The sequence below is a fragment of the Sodiomyces alkalinus genome (genome assembly GCF_003711515.1).
Source record: "Sodiomyces alkalinus F11 unplaced genomic scaffold SODALscaffold_2, whole genome shotgun sequence".
Classification (NCBI taxonomy): Eukaryota; Fungi; Ascomycota; class Sordariomycetes; order Glomerellales; family Plectosphaerellaceae; genus Sodiomyces; species Sodiomyces alkalinus.
The window spans coordinates 2,736,841-2,753,925 of record NW_021167080.1 but is presented as its reverse complement, the minus strand read 5'-3'; the positions used below and the strand labels follow the sequence as shown (position 1 = coordinate 2,753,925).

The following is a 17,085-nucleotide window of genomic DNA, read 5'->3' as shown; positions in this document are numbered from 1 at the left end:
GCGTAAGTACTTATGCTTCGCTGCTCCTCCCCGTGATGGGATGCAGAGGCGCCTTGGCGAAAGGAATGAGGGGTTGGGCGTTGGGTTGGGGGGTGGGAGTCCCGTCAAGGGTGGGATAAGATAACGGCTGATGGTTGGATGGCGTTGCCAAAAGCGTGGGAGGCACAATGTTGTATTCCTTTCTCCCGCCTTGGTCTTTGTGACCAGACCAGTATGAAAGCTAGGAGGGCGTGGTCCGAGGCACACAAGTAGTATGTATGCAGTTGCCCTGTGGAAGCCGGCTGTGTGGGCGATATTCAAGGGTAGCTGCTGGCAGTGTCTGGGCCGTGAAGCTGATACGGAATCATAGGTGATGGTAGAATCCAAGTAGATGGGTTATATGGGAATATAAGATTTGATGCAAGGGAAACGCGATGGTGGTTGACGATGAGGATGATTCCCGATAGTATTCGCAGTGATTGGGGAATCTGAGGGAGGGACCTGTCACGATGTCTGTTTGTCTCATGTCCCGACGAAGAAGTGAAGGGCGGACGTTGAGCTTTATTACCTGTACCTACCTACTCCGTACGGAGAACGACAACTTCGTACCCCCCGGCCGGGATACGGTACCGAACCTCATCTGTCTTAGGCCACGCCACGCCTTAAACCTGAGTCACACGACAAGGGGGTACAACGTACATCATTAAAACAATGGTTGTCAGCCTCAAGGACTAGGTCCAGGATTCATAATCAGGGATATATGTTCAAGGAATTGGAGAGAGATTCTCTGGTTTTCTCTGGCGGGACCGGGGGACGGCAGTCGGAACACAGACGGCGAGCCAGAAGAGGTAACAGTCCAGTCGGCCATGCATAAAGTGTCCGGGATGTCTGAAGATGTACCGGTACTTTAGTTGGTGGAGTCTGGACGGACCCAACAGAGCGCTACTGCAATGCACGCCCTTCGCCTGGCGCCTCGGCAAAGGCCAATGTTTACCCTTTCACGCTGCATCCAGCCATTCGCTTGGTCCAATATCTGGCGATAATGACGAACACGTCTTGTCTCTTCCTTTCGTCTTCAAGTGGCCTTGGGTATCTCCGTCCGAGTCCGACCCATGCTTGGCTCCAAGGGCGCGCTTGTCAACATGAAGTTTTGGATCCATCCCTGCCTTATGTAGATTGCCTTTAGAGTGTCGATCCATCATCCCCGCCTACCAACCATTTAGGCCGACTTCGGACAGCTTATTACTCATAATTGTTCGGGTGTCATCACGCCCTACCACCATTAGTGTAGAACGAGGTTAGGTATGTCTATTAGATTGCACGGCCATAACGGAAATAGATATACGGAGTGGATGGTACTGTGAAGGGTTAAACGCACTGAGATTCGGAGGACACTTCCCACCCTCCTTAATTCAGTGTACCTTGGGTAAAGATGACGTCTGGTTTTCGAGCATCTATCAGTTATATTGTATGGAGAATCTTACAAAGCTCTCGATGCCAGGCTGGGCGGGTTGTACGTGTAAGATGGTTTCCATCCCGCACCAGAATTCCAAACAGACACCAACATGACAGCATCCAGCAAGCTTAAAAATCAAAGTAGTACCAATACTTATTGCTTAGGTTCTCGAACGTTCAGTCACAGCCGTCTCCATCTCCATCTGACCCACCACAACACCGCAACACTGCAACAGGTCCATACGTCGTAATTTTCTTCTCAATGATTAATTAGCGGAGAGACGTCAAGGCTGAAAGAGGGTCCAACCGGCTGCGCTTAACGTACACGGATTCCCGGAGGGGCCACTCGGCGGCAGTGTCATTAGTGGCCGTCAAGGTGGCTCACGGGACAGGTCAGGACCCATCCCGTCGGGTCCTCTTAACGTACACGGTCCGAGACCCTCCCAATACAGCCGACGTGGGAACGCACGCTCCTCTCCGGCATGCGGCTGACGTATCAGGTCATTGTTGGAAGAAACGGGAGAAACCACCCCCCCCCCCGTCCGGGACTTCGCCAAATCTTAACGTTAGGGGAATTCTTATGTCTAATAAGATCCATCTCACTGCGTTGGTTCATGTGGTTCAGCTGGTTTTTCCCCCACTATTATCAAACCTTCTACACTACACGTACTTTAACGGCATGGCGGCTCCAGTTGGACCAGAAAACGAAAGGATTTCCACCCAATCTCCATCCAAGGCTTTACGGATAACCACTCCTTATCTCATACATACTCTGTCCCCCCGTACGAACTGCCGGGTCGCTGGGATGATGTACTCCAGTGGGAATAACCACGATGTCCTCGTACACCCAGCTGCTCCATCGTGATGGAACGCGAGGCTTCAACTATGACATGAAAAGATCCATCCGCGGACCAGGGAATCATGCGATGATGCCAATTTGAAATTTCCATTGGACTGGTGGATCTGCACAGCAGCAGCCGGCCGGGTATCTGGCGGAAATAAGCGGATCCTCTTGGCTCCAGTTTGAGCCGCCGTGGGACCTCCTCGACTCTCGCCATATGGCTTCGGCTTCTAGCGAAAAGGGTCCAGGCCCAGGCAAACCCGTCACTTGTTCCTGGGCAACGTCAAAAGAAACAGAAAACAATGTCGAAAATCTCTTCTCAGCCTCCACTTTGAGCCGACGTCAAACGAGGCTGACATGGACGACCAAGTCCCTGCATTGGTAAGGCGTCGATCCACTCGGCGACACCTTTGCTTTGCTGTGTTGTCTATCGTATTCTTGTGGGATGTTTCATTCGCAAGGATTTTTTTGATTTTTTTTTTAGAAATATGGGTCCTATTTTGGGACCAGGTTAATTCGCGAAGATGACGCACTTGGCGATTCGTTGGGTGCATGATAAGTGGATCCTTGCGACTCGCTTTTTTTTTTGGTCACCGGTCATCTACATGATTATTAATGTGACACTGCGTCGTTACCCTTTTTTTGCTTGGACGTTGGACGTGACGAGGACGAAAAATGAAAATCATAGCCGATGTCGGCCGGGACGACGTTCCTCCGTACACAAAGAGTACACTAGCTTTACGGAACCCTGGCCACGTGGACGGTGATGACACCACGTGGAGTCTGTGGTTCTTAATGGCGGCCAAAGGGCGTTGCGTACATGCCTAATTACAGGGCGACATCAAACCTTAGACTGGCTCAAACAAAGAAACCCCGTTTTACATCACTGCTGAAAACAGTCTCGCTCGATATGGCGCATCATCTGCGAATACTGCAGAAAGCTAGGGGAAATGTATATCGTATTCTTAAGCTTAACCTCAAGGGGTTCCATGGGTGGACGTCATACCAGCGATATCTTAACTGTAGATCACCTTAACGATCCCAGTTTAGGCTCTCCCCACGACCGTCCACCGCAACACACCAACTAAGCGGGAATATACCTGAATCACGAATCAGTCCCAATCAGAAGTCCAGGGTCCACCACCAGCTCAAGCCACGGCGCGATCGATCGCCCTGGTCAGCAACGGGGGAACAAAGTTATTCTGGCCGTCTCCCCGTGCCATCCCACCACCCATGTTCTGCCTCGAGAGAGGATGACAAACCGAGATGGATGACTAATGGGATGGATTACATGTACTCAAACCTTAACATTGTGGTGTTGAACCGTTCTAATAGCGCGAAAATGGCATGCGTAATAACCTCCTGGAATCGGCGATGCAGTCGTGCCTTCTTCATCAGCGACCAGAGGGTCAAAGAAAGTTGCGATATATCCCAAAAGTTCTCTAGGTACCGGTACGCGGCCGCCAATGCTGCAAGCCACCGAAGGAACTATTCTTTATGTGGCCCTTGTCTGGAGCTGAGCGAGGACAAAGTCATAAAGTCGGGGTTAGCTCTAGGCTCTAGTGCAGATCTCTATCTGCCTGTAGTTGTATTTAGCTGGCCGAAACCGGAGAAGGAGAAGCGGGGAAGGTGATTAGGTTCTCTTTTCTCCGTGGGGTCTCCGGGCTCGAGTGGTAGTGCATGAAGCGTGTGGGAGCTGTACGGAAAGAGTCACCGCTGACTCCTGAGGAACGGTCACGGCCAGGCCCAATCCATGGGTACGGGTTAATAGCTGAGGTCACATCCGCCATGGTGATCCTGTATAGGTACAAGGGTACGTACATCGTGTTCACGGCGTTCTCCGCTGACAGCTCTGTGTCCGATGCAGGCAATACGTCAAACAGTTTTATTATCTTGTTGTCCCCCCCCCCCCTTTCTATATCCTGGTACACAAGTCATGCCAAACGCATCTCTTTCTCCATCTTCTATTGTTTCGTCAAGTTCGATTCGCTTCGCATTGTCCCATATTCACGTCTAATATGCCCACTTGAGATGATACTCAAGACGATATCTCCAGAAACACCGAGGTAACAAGGAACCCTCAGTCTAAGCACCCCAAAGTTTATCTAGTCTTGCCACGAAATGAAGAGCATGATGCCCGCCCCCAGGGCAATTGCTGCGAACTGAACCAGCGTCTTGCGCACTTCTTGACCCTTGTTGGGACCCGTCACTAGGAGCTCAGGAATGACTGCCACAGTGCCGACATACAAGAATGTCCCAGCCGTGAAGGGGAGAAGCATGTCGCCCCAGCTCTGAATAGAAATCGAAAAGTCAGCTCTTGCGTTAACTAGACGGGTGGCAGCGTAAAACAGTAGAAGAGTAACGTGAAACACAGAGAAAAAAAAGTAAAAAAAAAAAGGGGGGTAATAGTTACTCACCAAGCTTGTCCCCCAGACGCCCGCATTCCGCGCCATCGGTCCCTCGGCCCCACTTCCGGCGCCGCTGCCTCCGAGCTCCTGAACGGCGATACCAATGAGCGTACCCAGCAGAGCCCCAATCGCCGTGACGAACTGCGCACCCATCGCGGCGCGCTTGCTGAAGCCCGACTGGACGAGCAGCGCGAAATCGCCCACCTCGTGGGGGATCTCGTGGAAGAAGACAGCCACGGTCGTAGTCGCCCCGATGGTCGGGGAGGCATAGAAGCTCGCTGACATGGCCAGGCCGTCCGTGATGTTGTGTGTGAAGTCGGCGCTGTGCGAAACAAGACATTGTTAGCGCCGTTGGAAAAATTGCCCGAGAGCAATAAAACGACAAGAATTCGGAGTTTGTGTGTGTGTGTGTGTGTGCTCACATCAGATTCAGGTAACCCCCGAGCTTGACACTGGCGTTCACCTCCTTGTCGTCCTGACTTGCCACTTTCTCCGCGACCTCTTGCTGCGGCTCTTCGTTCGATTTCTTCCCCTTCCTCGCCCTCGCTTTGCCCTCCGGGACCTCGTCTACGCCGCTGGCTACCGCCTCGGCGACAACCTTATTCCCGCCATGTTCGTGACCGTGACCGTGACCGTGACCGTGAGAATGGTCGTGCCCACCTGCACCTCCCGTGGCGATCCGCAACGCCTTATCCATAGCAACGAACGTCATGAACCCAACCAGGATGGCGACGCCGAGAAGCAAATTCCGTTTCGGTTCGACCAGGACGAAACGGGCGTGATCCGGCTCGTCCTCGCCCAGGAAGATCTCGGGGAGCAGGTGGAAGAGGGTATCGCCTAGCAGGCCCCCGACGGCGAAGGCCACCATGACGGACAGTGAGGCCGGGTCGATGTCAGGCGGGCAGAGGGCGAGGAGCATGTTGGGGGGGCCTGAGATGTATAGTGTCGCGAGCAAAGAGTTGATGGCCGGGTGACTGGAGGGGAAGAGCACCTGGAAAACCCGAGCGAGGAACGAGGACGATTGTGACGCAAAGCGGGCGTGTTTGGCCCCTGAGAGCGAGGCTACAATGGGACATTGCTGGGAGTCAGGGTCAGTACAGTTATCAGGGCTATCTATGCATAGCCTGGGGGGGCGGAGCGGACAAAGAGACAAAGGGAGGAAGCCGTACCTGTAGCTCATCCTCCAATTCCTCAAGACTTAAGCTCTCGAGTGTGGAAAAGGTAACAGGAACCTCTTTCTCGGCTGTTGAGTCAGAAGCGGCGGCAGCGAAAGCGAAGTGCAGAGAGAGGGCGAGGGCGAGCCCGTACAAGACGGGTTTGACTGCTCGGGGCGCCATGTTCGTATAGGTTGTCAGAGACGTCGACACGGATTGTCAATGATTGACTCCCAATTGTTAATGTAGGAGCATGATCCTCCGGGTGTGTGTATCGTTTGGAGGATTGGGTTTCCTGATTCTGTTCAGCCACGACGTTGGGATATTGAAAATGAGCGTTTCGTCCGAATTCCCCCGATACGCGGATACGCGGAGTGCTGCAATCACTTGGTGCGGTACGGTGCTGAGTACATACGCAGTACGTAATTTGCATTACGCGAGGGAGACGCGAGTTTGGCATTCGGATGGAAGTACTATCACGTGCCCCGATGGGTCTGCGTACCTAGGTACCTAACCCACTCGAGTCAATTCAGGTACCGACAGACCTGAAGATCGACCTGTCAAGGTATCCTGCAACGTCCTGAGGTAGCGACTCCAACAACATATTGCTTCACTTCACAAGCTCAGAGTCATAATTCTTAATTTATCATGTATCTAACCCCTTCCGGATTTACCCTGTAGCTTTTATGGTTCTGATCATGCTATTCCAAGGCTCACTCCGCTTCCCTCGTTGTCTTCAACGCTTCTATCAACTCATCGCTCTCCCCGCTATGCAACACCATCTCCGTAAAGAGTCCTCCCTTGGCATACAATTCACTGGGACTTCCCACCTCTGCCACTCGTCCGCCACTCATGACCACCACCATATCGTAGTCGATAATCGTCCTCAGCCGGTGTGCGATCGTCACCAGCGTCCGGCCCCCGCCCGCCTCGTCTAGCTCTTTCCGAAGCACCTCCTGTATTCCTCGGTCCGTCTCGTAATCCATACTCGCCGTCGCCTCGTCCAAGAGCATCAGCGGGCTTTTACGCACCAGGGCACGGCAGAGCGACAGCACCTGTCGCTGCCCGTGCGAAAAGTTCTCGCCCTTGGGGTTGACGTGCGTATCTAGGTCGAATTCCGTCATTGGGGAACAATATCCGTTCGCGTTCCTGCGCTCGCCGTCGTGGTTGTGACCGTTACCGTTAGCGTTGCCGTTGCCGTTGCCGTTACCGTTGGTCTGAAGGGTATGGACGCCGTTGGTTTGTTGTTGCTTGAATGCCGCAATGCCTTGGCAAGACTGCAAGGCCCTTTTGAGGTCGTCCTCCGGCACTCGCCCGGTTGGGTCCAAGTTTGACTCGACAGTGCCATTGAATAGCACTGCCTCCTGGGGGATAATCGTGAGGGCTTCCCGTAGTCTCCGGCGGGGTATCTTCGTAACGTCGATGCCGTCGTACAAGATCTGCCCCGATACTATGTGGGTAAAACGCAGCAAGGACAAGACCAGCTAAGAGAAGGCTGTCAGTTTCAGAGTACGCCTGGCATTAAAACGCTCTGCGGGCTACGCACCGTGCTCTTGCCAGATCCCGTCCTCCCTACAATGGCCACCCGCTCTCCCGCTTCGAAGGTAAGGTTGACATCCGCGAGGATATCAGGTCCATCCGGTTCATAACGAATGGTGACATTCCGCAACTCGACGCGACCGGTTGCCGGCCAGTCTTGAGGTATGACATGCGACTCCTCGTCGGCATATTCACCCTCTTCGGCGTAAGACTTGTCCGACTTATCCTCCGGCTCGAGACCTGCATACTCACGAACCCTAATGAACTGCGACAAGTGTTAGCCCATAAGGTTCGGAGCCCAAACCGCCTTGGCCTCTTGGCCCATGTACTCACACTCTGGAGCTCGACCTCGAGGTCGTTCATACTGCGGACCAGCAGCAAGATCGTCTGGCTCAGTCCCGTCGCATTGGTTAGAGAGAAACCTACGAGTCCTGCAGCCACGACGCCCGCCTTGGAAACGGCGATGACCCCGGCGCAAAGCCCCACGAGAGCCGTTATGAAATCCACTCGCATGGCTACCCAGCGATTGCAGTTATAATTCGCCTCCGCCGCACGAGACCACACCCGTAGTCTCTCGGCTAGCGCCTCGCCAAACGCTTCGGTCATCCCCTCCCGAGCCCGTATAACCGCCAGGCCAGCCAATGTATCCGAGAATTGTGTGAATACTGGCGACTGGGCAGAGGACACCAGTTTCTTCACCGTCACCGCGGTCCTGGTATACATCTCGCCCACGATGACGCCGACGAAACAGGTCACAGCCGCCGGTACAACGAAAATGGGTAAAATAGAGCTGATGGCACCGATGCGGAAGAGCAGGTTCATGCCGTAGTCGAGGAAGTTCCGGAGCTGAGTGCTAACCATCGAGTCGAGGGAGTACATATCCCGAGAAAACCGGTTGATGACTCTCCCGACGGGGACATTCTTAAACCAGGACAAGGAGACCCCCATCACGGCCCTGATGAAGTCGTTGTGCAGTTTTCGGGCCGCACGCCAGGCGCCGTTCTCGTAGGCTAGAATGATGGCGGCCGAACTCACTCTCTCGGCAGCGGCAAAGGCGGCATACACCCCGAGATAGAATGCGATGTTGACTGCCTCCTCTTTCGAATAGGCTTCAACCCACACGGACAGCCATAGCGAACTAGCCATCCAAGCGAGGTTCGAGCACAGTTGGAGCAGGATACAAGCGATGGCATAGAGCGGGCCCCCAAAATAGGTCATGTACTTGAAGACTTTTGCCCATTTCTCTTTTGTAAGCGACAAGGCCTAGTGGGTGGGCGCCGGGTATAGATATAAGGGATAGGGGCTTTGCTTTTGTGACTTACACGTGAGGCGAGTGTTCTTCCCGCTCGCCTTCATCTCCTGTGCCACCAGATCTTTCTCGCCTTGGTGGCCCGCCGTCTTGGACGTGTCGTGGAGTGAAGAGTCGCTTCGGCTTTCGAGTTCCGACTCGGGCCCTTCTGCCCTCATCTCAAGTCCTGCCATCTCGTCGCCCCCTTCCTCTTCCGGAAAGGCGGAAGCCACGGCGTGGCGCACGACCCCGATATTCTGTTCAACACTCGAGACGGTGCCGTTCTCGAGAATGATACAGAGATCCGACTGGAGCGCTACCCAAGGCTGCTGTGCTACCAATACCGTTGTCCTACCTTTCAGCATGTCCGTGCAGAAGCATCGCTCCCAGAGTAAAGCCGACGTCTTCGAATCCAAGGCAGAGAAGATGTCGTCCAGCAAGATCAACGGCGCCTTGGAGTATAGAGCCCTGGCCAAGGCTATCCTCGCCTTCTGGCCGCCCGAGAGGGATGCGCCGTTCTCACCGACGACGGTCTGGTCCCAATGGTCCATCTGGTTTAAGTCTAACAGCAAGCAACAGGCTTCCAGGACCCGATCATAACGGGCCTTCTCGAACGGGGCCTGGAAGAGGATATTCTCTCGGATCGTCTCGTTCTGTAACCACGTCGTTTGTGGCGCAAAAGCCACATCTCGAGGTCTGGTGACCATACCCCCGAGTCTCTCGGCTTCTCCCAGGATGGCAAGGAGTAAGGTCGTCTTACCGCTACCACTGTGACCGGCTACGACATTGAGACCGCCTTCAACGAAGGTGACAGACACATTCTGTAATCTGAACGTGGCGAGCGCATTGCGCCTAAACAAGCCGTCCTGGATCCGAAGCGGGCCCTCGGCGTATTTTTCCATGACCACCGTACTCTCGAAGTACCTGTCAAGGCGGTCGAGAGCTACCATGGCTGCGGTAACATTCCTGGAGAGACTTCCAGCCTGCGTGATATTCTTGCGTATGTTTTTCACCAGCTGGGCCGTGGTGAAAGCTGTGGCAGCATCCAGCTTTTGCTTCCTCACGACGACATGAAGCGAGAACATGAGCAGCAGGGCAATGTAGGGGATGAGCTGAGTGACTTGGCTGAGGCTGACGTAGAGCGCAGAGACGCGCCAGAGATGCCGTTGCTCGATAGCGCGGGCGTCCTGAATCTTCCCAATGGCAGCATCCTCCCAGGCAAAGTACTTGATGGCCCGAATGGAGGACAGATACTCGGAAACGAGGGATATCCGAGAGTCCTGGGCTCGGCGCACCGTGCGGGTAACCTTGGCCATGAGTTGGGCTATGAAGATGGAAATGGGAGAGGCAAGCAGGAGAACAAAAGCGCCGACGATCGAGGGCCACCCGAGGATCTTGAACAGCCCAACTATGGCTGCTGCGGTACCTATGGGCAGACCGATGCAGATCATGACGATGTCGCGAGAACCCCAGAGAGCGTCGACGTCGGCGGCCATCAGGTTGGCTAGTCGACCGGCCGAGGTGGATGTCTGAGCCGCCTTTCGGCTCCCTCTAGATTTCCTGGTAGAGGTGGAGGCAGACGGCGACGGAGACGGAGACGTGGTCGCTGAGACGGAAAAGATGTCGTCTTCAACTTCCCTGGAGGACATGGCTCTGTGGTAAAGCTCCTGGGTCATGGCAGACTTAACGCGAACTATCAACCTGGTTGAAGTGAAGATATACTGCTGGAAGACAACGGACCGCGAAATCGGTCCAGAGAACATGAGCAAGAGCCAAACCCACGGGCGAATGACGGAGCCCTGCGGATCCGCCAGATAGGAGAGAAGTCGATAGAGGGCAAAGGGGGCGATAAGCTCAAGGATGTAGGCAGAGGCTATAAAGCAGGCCATCATGGTCACTTCTTCGTGCAATAGCCGCAACAGCGTCCAAAAGGTCGACTTTCCCTTGGCTCGCGCATCCTTCACCTTGGACAGGAGAAGCAGCGGATCGTCGTACCAGGCAATTCTAGGTAGGTCATCCAATGTAACCGCACCTCGGGTGCCCTTCCAGATCAACGGCGTCAGCCAGTCGTAGGTCAGAAAGTACTGGGCCCAGCTGCAAGTCTCCTCTGGTGCCGGATCCTTGTCGACTGCACCCTTGGGCAAATCGTACCTGAGAGAGGGTGGCACCCATTCTCGAGGCGTGAAGAGGGCGACCAAGACCGAGAGGACAAGGCTCATCAGGGCACCCATCAAGGGGCCTTCGACGAAACATGCCTGACGAGCATTCGTGCAGGGCAGCACAGTCGGAGCGGCTAAGAGGAGCAAGGTAGCAATGAGGACAAAGTTGACCTGCTGAAGGGCTATATGTCTCCACTCCAAGTCATCGACGAGTCTAAATAATCCGATGGCTAAGGCGTAGGTGACGCAGGCTGCATTGAGCCAGGTCGTTTCACCCTTGGCGGCAGCTAGAGCAAGGAACGATAGGGAAGCGGTGCGACTGGCGAGAGCGCAGGCTTCCCAAGGCCACCGAATAGCTGAGGCCACATGACGCGGAAGTGGCCTCCTCGCGTAGGCGCGGTTTAGAAGTCGAAAGGAGGTCCATAGAAGGGAGCCAAGCATAACCAAACATTGGATATGGCCAGCCTCGGAAACAGCTACGATGGATTCTATCCAAGGAAGCTGGGCGTGCTCGGCGCTTTGAGTTGGGTCAGCTTTTAGGGTAAACAAATGGGGTACATCGGAGAGCAAGGCAGGCAGAAGGGATGGATATCTTACTTATAGAAGGGATTCACATTCCAATTCGATTGTTCTCGCTGGGCCGCGGTGGCTATGCGTATCAATGCCTTCTCCAAGGCGATGTCTCGGTCCATCACCAACATCTATCAAGATGAGATTTCAACAGTGCCGATATAGACCTGTTGCCCAGCATTTCATGTATTTTCTGACTCTAGAGATGCAATGGAGTACTAGTAGACATGAAAGGACGAAGGGATGGATATAGAAAGAAATGATAATTTACGCAATAAATTAGAAAAAGATTGGTGTACAGGTTCAGAAAGAAGAGAAGTGGAAGTAGAATAATGGGACCAAAGGAAATATTGGGCTGTCACGACGAAGTATTGACATCTCGGCCCGTGGTCAAGGTTCATGGTCGTACAACGTAATTACATGGCACATCATGTCAGTGAGAAGTCGGTCAGCGTCACAAGGTTCTTGGTACTACATCACGTAAGTGGGCCAGAGATGCTAAGAGCTGGACCCGATGTCAACCAAAGTACAGTGGCAAGTGAAATAGCTGGGTAGTGACAAACATTTACCTAAGACTTTCTCAAGTGACGATATGTCCGTTATCTGCTCCGTACCTAGGTACCTAAGGTAGGTACTAAGGTAAAAAGCATGCTTCAGAAGCCATGGTGATTATGATTCCCAGTATTCCTTTTTTTTTTTTCTTCTTTTCTTCACCGGTTCTCGTCCTCAAAACTCCCAGTAACCGAGCCGCGTTGTCGGTCAAAGGACGCTAAAAGTTTCGGAAGCTTTCCCGTTGCAGGATAACAAGGGAGGGATGCCGACAGGAACCTTATTCTTACTGGGTATCGGCCAAGTTCCAATGCAGCTTATTGCTGCGTTGGGGTTCCAGCCCACGTTGACAGTGGAGAGGAAACACGTTGCCGTGTCCAATGATCTAATCCCACGGTGACATTTCTTCACCGACAAACAACACCATCTGACTTCTTCGCCCTATCATTCTGCCCTGAGACCGATATCGCTACGGAGTGAGCTGGCCTCACCTTGCATAGCGTGCAGTGCAGGATGAATGATTCTTATATTTTTTTTTTTGCTTTTTTTTTGCTTGGACGGCTCGATGGCTGACATTATATCGAACATACCCGAAGTCAACTCGATCTTTTTTTCATCTGCTCTTGTACCCCAGACAAACAGCCGTAGCATAGTCCCCGTCATGACTAATCGAAAGCATGGCCGTCTGCTCCTCCCCCGGTGTTGATTTTCCCCCAGTCCGGATCACCGCTATCGGCGGCCCGCTCCCGTTAGGGGGGCTCCTTGGTTCATCATCCTCCCCGTGTCGCTCCTCCTCGTCGAGTTGAGTCCCTCCTACATCATGGGCCCGCTTGATGACTATATCATGCCACGATAGTCTCATCGACGGATGGGCTTTGAAAGTCGCCTCCTTAGCCGCGAATCTGTTTCCCTATATTAGTGCTCTTTGTCGGCCCTTGAGCTCAAACAAAGCTGGGGCACACGGAGAATGGCGAACGAGTCCCTCGTCTGAAGACTCGCGAACGAAACCGAAGCTTTTCCAAAAGAGGGAAGAAAAGAAAATGAAACACACCGTCCGGCCAAGAAGGTCGCCTGCGTCCACAAGTCTGGATACGTCTTCTTCAACGTGGAGAAGTCTACCCCTTCACGCAGTCCGTACCCGGCAGCCAGCGCTGTCGGGAGGGTAAGAGGCGGTCGGGCAATCGGCGCCGCGGCGATCTCCTCGGGTGTCAGAATGCGGCTGACGAAACGCGTGGCGCGGCGACCCGCGAGGACGCGGAATATACGAGAGATGCGGCAAATGTCGGTCCCGACGTTGAGAGGAAAAGGGAATGGTTTGGGGCCCATTGGGGGCTTTTTGTCTCCGCCCGGAGATGGTTGAGGGCCTCTGAGAAGAGAGGCACGCATGCACGTCAGCCACCTGGAAGAGGGTTTAGCATTGGACGCGGAGTTGTCTTCGGTATATCTCAGTTGGCAGTTGGGCGTCAGAGAGCCGTTCCTGACGCCGATGGAGATTGCAAACACGATTGACGAGGCAAGGTATCCCGTTCCGGTCACAAGGTGAGACTCGGTCAAATTAAGTGGACCCCTCGCTATGACAAGGTGATAAGATAAGGCTTGGAGACAACTAGCTTTCATGACGTCATAGAAATATTAACGTCTGCCCGATGTGCAAAGACGCAGAAATGCTTCGAGTTGGTCGTACCATTCATTACATCCTGTTATGTCTGCTCAGCTGTCAATGACGCACATATCCTTGCTATGAAAATCCGTCAACAGTATGGAATTAACCACGGATACAATTCACACAAAACGAAGGGGTGCAACTAGATCCGTCTCAAGAACGTCGAGAATGTCTCAGTTCGTCGCACCCAACACCCAGCTATTACGAAACTTTAGCCGTTACACTCCAGTTCTCCCCAAAATTTTCAGAAGGTAAAACCACGGTACAGAGAGAGAAAGCAGGCACCGCAGGGGCGACCCAGCATGCCGGTTGAATAATGAGCCAGGCTCCTCTCTCAGTTGTCGGCGAGGAGAGGGGCGCGCTCCTGGTCCGAAGTCCGGGTACGGCTCGACCAGCTGTACTCCCTGCCGGTCCAGGCCGGGACAGCAATGGCGGCTGTAGAGACAAAAAGAACCGCCATGATGGTGAAGGCGAAGATCCATTGGAAGGCGACGAGCTTGTCGAAGAACTGCCCGACACCAATAGCTGCGGCGAGCACGCTGAGGGAGAAACCCATTGTATAATCCTAAGGGGCTCATTGTTAGAACCTGATTCGTAGCGACCGTAGCGCGGAAACTTTACTCACCTTGTAGACCACGATGAAGAAGCCACCGTAGGCAAGGAGCGACCAGATGAAAATGTTGCCGAAGATACGGGCGACGAGGGAGTGAGGGTGGGGCACCATCATGGCGCCATTCCAATAGATAGCCACAAAGGTCCAGGCGAGAGGCCCGGAGACGACGGGAAGGTGGATGAAGCGTGGATAGGTGTTGTGGCGGAAGTAGAGAGAGCTGAGGTTGAGGAAGTTGAGGACGAGGATGAGCTCGGCCCAGATGAAGTGGGAGCGGACGAAGAGCATGACGAAGGCGAAGTGGAACAAGTTGTTGAGGATGAAGTGGCTACCAAGGCTGGCGGCGGCGTTGACGTGGTCTGCGTTCTTGGAGAAGAGGTGACCGACATAGCCGACCTGCAGGATAAAAAGCACGATCCTATCAACGGTGTTTGCGGCGTCAGCTCAAGCTTAAGGGTCGGTGTCCTGACCCTGGGACTTAATTGCGATATAATACAAGCATCCAGCCATTGAGGAACTCGCAGGACAGGAGGAGGGGAAACTGGGTCTCACCAATAAACATCGACGATGGTAGAATTCAGAGTAAAGGCGGTGCGGTGAAGATAATTCTGATCCCAGATGCTTTTGCGAATTGTGAAGCCATCGTGAGGAGCGTGGAGAACGTAGTAGACAGAAACGATGAGAGCGAGCAACCAGGAAGCAATGGTGAGGATCCTGTATGTGTTGATGGAGACGGTGCTATGAGCCTCCCTTCGGACGAAGGGGTTCCCTAGAGAGCGAAGAGGCCCGACGTATTAGCTTGACTGTACATTCAGCGAAAGAGCTCGTATGAATTGCAAAGAATGGCTTCTTACAAGCGTGGACTCGATCCATGATGATGGAGGGAATAGCGTTCAGCTATCAGCAGATTCGCAGAGGGCGTGTTGTAGTTCTTGCGGTCGAGATTCGATGGGAAACACGACGCAGTGAAGGTGAGTATATATCACACGGTATTACTCTGAATCCATAAACTCGCGGGAGCGGGGGAGAACCAAGACGGGAAAAGGGTAATGAGGAGGGAGGAATGCTTTGGTTTGAATGTAAACGAAAAGGCTTTTATTGTCTGGTCATCCCCAGTCATCCCCAGTCATCCCAGTCATCCTTACCTACGCAAGCAAGTAGAGGTGCGAATGCGTACGTAGCAAGTCCCTGACGTACACTTACAGGCATCCAACCCCACCTCCAAGAATCGGTAGACTGCCGTCATGAGAAGGCTAGATCTGCACTAGGCACGGATTGAGGAGCGGGTACGGAGGCAAAAGCGGGGTCATTGGACGGAGAAGACCACTAATGGTTTGTTACCCAGGATGGAATGGCGAGACCAAGGCAAGTATCGAGTACCTAAGGTAGGCGAGGAGGAGGCGGATGAGTGAATGTATTCGTACGTGCATTCGGTACGTTCGTGTACCACTACACAAGAGTATGTACCTTGCTATGAGACCACCGACAGGTTTGTACCAGGGCAAGCTAGGTAAGAGAGTACATCCACACGGGACGGAGATTTCGCTCCTAATAGCTCGAAGATCAAAGTATCGTGATGACTCTAGACGGCATGGACGGTAAAGGGGAAAGGCTCGTCTTCACAGGTACCGTTCGACATTTCTTGCTATGAATAACGACCCTCAGCCCCAGCCCCTGGTAAGCGAGTTAACAAAGGGGCGCAGTTGGTGATGAGACTGGGCTTTGTCCGGACTGGCATGCGGTAAAGCTTAGTAGTACCTACCATTGAACAACGATGCGAAACGGTCCATCGTGTCTTGGTTTCAGCCAGCCCAAGCAGCTACACTGGGAAGCATGTTTTAACGTCGGATCCCTCAACCGTTGGCTGCCAAGGAGATATACCACCTCGGGCAATGCAGCTGGTGCCTCGTATCAACTTTGTAGTTTTTCGACCTGGATTCCCACACTAAGCGGCAGCCCGTCGAGGCCGATTCGCATCGCATTGGGCGCTCTTCTCGTCGTCAGATTTTGATATTTGCAGAAGGCGAGAAATAAGTACGGAGTAATAGTGTAGGGATGGTTAGCTTGGGGTTGTCACCAGCTATTAATCTGCCAAGGCAGTGAAGCCTCGAAAGCTCCGAAAGTACCCACTCCGTACCGGGATTAGAAGCTGTCGGAAAGTGGAGAAAGAAGCACGGCTCATTAGTGGTCCACTTAGAAAGACAGCAAGCATGCCTATGACGTCTTCTCATGCGGGGAAAGACTGCTCCTTCATGTTTTTAGTCCGATTCGCCTTTCTTTCACCACCCTAAAACGTACCACCAGTCCGCACAATCCGCGTCTCTTTCCCCAGCCACTGCCGTCCGGGCATCTGACCTCCTTTTCCCCTCCGGTTGTAGGGCCATTGGCCATTCCTGAGCCATCTCTGACACACGAGTCGTCACCATTTCGACGAATCGCGCTTCAAGTCGCCCAACCACCCCAATCTTTGGGTCACCTGGTCACTTGCAGCCACCGGCGGCGATTCGACTCTGAAAGTTCTCAGTTCTTCTACTACCGCTGTTTTGTACAAGTTATCAGAGAAACCGAGATCTGTCGGTGGAACTTTGCGATGCATTGACACTGTTTACTCTGTAGACGCATGGCTAGGTCAAGGGCTAAAGCCGAACCCGCCGCGTCCGGTTGCATAGATGTTTGGAACAAGATGATAAACCTGGGTTTGAAATGCTTATATTCATATCCTCATATCCTCATATTCTCATGGTTTCTCATGGTGAAGGTATGCCCTTTTTTCCTCCCTCCCCCCTCTCCCCCCTTGACCCATTTGCTCGGTCAATCTTCTATCCGTTTCCCCTAATCCAAGACAAGAAAGAAACAATAAAAAAGAAGAA

At 53.3% G+C, this 17,085-nt stretch overlaps 5 protein-coding genes across 5 annotated transcripts; all 5 read right to left on the bottom strand.

Moving 5' to 3' along the window:
* Positions 1-10: 10 nt before the first annotated feature.
* SODALDRAFT_356668 (hypothetical protein) lies at positions 11-3,194 on the bottom strand (the record flags this gene model as incomplete). Its single annotated transcript, XM_028613928.1, has 15 exons — positions 11-189; positions 247-332; positions 411-480; positions 787-884; positions 982-1,112; positions 1,464-1,481; positions 1,620-1,661; positions 1,762-1,814; positions 1,862-1,922; positions 2,225-2,317; positions 2,347-2,505; positions 2,624-2,712; positions 2,809-2,852; positions 2,928-2,987; positions 3,163-3,194. The coding sequence occupies 15 exons, from the start codon at positions 3,192-3,194 to the stop codon at positions 11-13; spliced, it is 1,215 nt and encodes a 404-aa protein (XP_028468462.1).
* A 981-nt stretch (positions 3,195-4,175) lies between these two features.
* On the bottom strand, positions 4,176-6,232 carry SODALDRAFT_330400 (Zip-domain-containing protein). Its single transcript, XM_028611186.1, has 4 exons — positions 5,853-6,232; positions 5,106-5,761; positions 4,693-5,005; positions 4,176-4,566 (listed from the first exon to the last, which is right to left on the bottom strand). The coding sequence occupies exons 1-4, from the start codon at positions 6,018-6,020 to the stop codon at positions 4,381-4,383; spliced, it is 1,323 nt and encodes a 440-aa protein (XP_028468461.1). The 5' UTR covers positions 6,021-6,232; the 3' UTR covers positions 4,176-4,380.
* Positions 6,233-6,484: 252 nt separating this feature from the next.
* On the bottom strand, positions 6,485-11,673 carry SODALDRAFT_348848 (ATP-binding cassette transporter abc1). The gene is made up of 5 exons (XM_028613390.1): positions 11,421-11,673; positions 8,699-11,340; positions 7,710-8,605; positions 7,384-7,641; positions 6,485-7,321 (listed from the first exon to the last, which is right to left on the bottom strand). The coding sequence occupies exons 1-5, from the start codon at positions 11,522-11,524 to the stop codon at positions 6,551-6,553; spliced, it is 4,671 nt and encodes a 1,556-aa protein (XP_028468460.1). The 5' UTR covers positions 11,525-11,673; the 3' UTR covers positions 6,485-6,550.
* An 882-nt stretch (positions 11,674-12,555) lies between these two features.
* On the bottom strand, positions 12,556-13,268 carry SODALDRAFT_321961 (hypothetical protein; the record flags this gene model as incomplete). Its single annotated transcript, XM_028609670.1, has 2 exons — positions 12,556-12,844; positions 12,994-13,268. 2 exons carry the CDS (start codon positions 13,266-13,268, stop codon positions 12,556-12,558), a joined length of 564 nt encoding a protein of 187 aa, XP_028468459.1.
* Positions 13,269-13,890: 622 nt separating this feature from the next.
* SODALDRAFT_376429 (DUF1774-domain-containing protein) lies at positions 13,891-15,361 on the bottom strand. Its single transcript, XM_028614814.1, has 4 exons — positions 15,070-15,361; positions 14,768-14,984; positions 14,231-14,633; positions 13,891-14,170 (listed from the first exon to the last, which is right to left on the bottom strand). The coding sequence occupies exons 1-4, from the start codon at positions 15,086-15,088 to the stop codon at positions 13,940-13,942; spliced, it is 870 nt and encodes a 289-aa protein (XP_028468458.1). The 5' UTR covers positions 15,089-15,361; the 3' UTR covers positions 13,891-13,939.
* Between the last annotated feature and the right edge of the window lie 1,724 nt (positions 15,362-17,085).

Bases quoted from the DNA above. Each gene is read 5' to 3' on its own strand.
- SODALDRAFT_330400 (XM_028611186.1), bottom strand. From the start codon at position 6,020: ATGGCGCCCCGAGCAGTCAAACCCGTCTTGTACGGGCTCGCCCTCGCC. The intron at 5,762-5,852 runs GTACGGCTTCCT...CCTGACTCCCAG, and splicing joins AATTGGAGGATGAGCTACAG to CAATGTCCCATTGTAGCCTC. The intron at 5,006-5,105 runs GTGAGCACACAC...TGTTTCGCACAG, and splicing joins GGGGGTTACCTGAATCTGAT to CGCCGACTTCACACACAACA.
- SODALDRAFT_348848 (XM_028613390.1), bottom strand. From the start codon at position 11,524: ATGTTGGTGATGGACCGAGACATCGCCTTGGAGAAGGCATTGATACGC. The intron at 8,606-8,698 runs GTAAGTCACAAA...AATGGGCAAAAG, and splicing joins GAAGAACACTCGCCTCACGT to TCTTCAAGTACATGACCTAT. The intron at 7,642-7,709 runs GTGAGTACATGG...CACTTGTCGCAG, and splicing joins TCGAGGTCGAGCTCCAGAGT to TTCATTAGGGTTCGTGAGTA.
- SODALDRAFT_376429 (XM_028614814.1), bottom strand. The intron at 14,634-14,767 runs GTGAGACCCAGT...CACCGTTGATAG, and splicing joins ACCATCGTCGATGTTTATTG to GATCGTGCTTTTTATCCTGC. The intron at 14,171-14,230 runs GTGAGTAAAGTT...TGAGCCCCTTAG, and splicing joins TCTTCATCGTGGTCTACAAG to GATTATACAATGGGTTTCTC.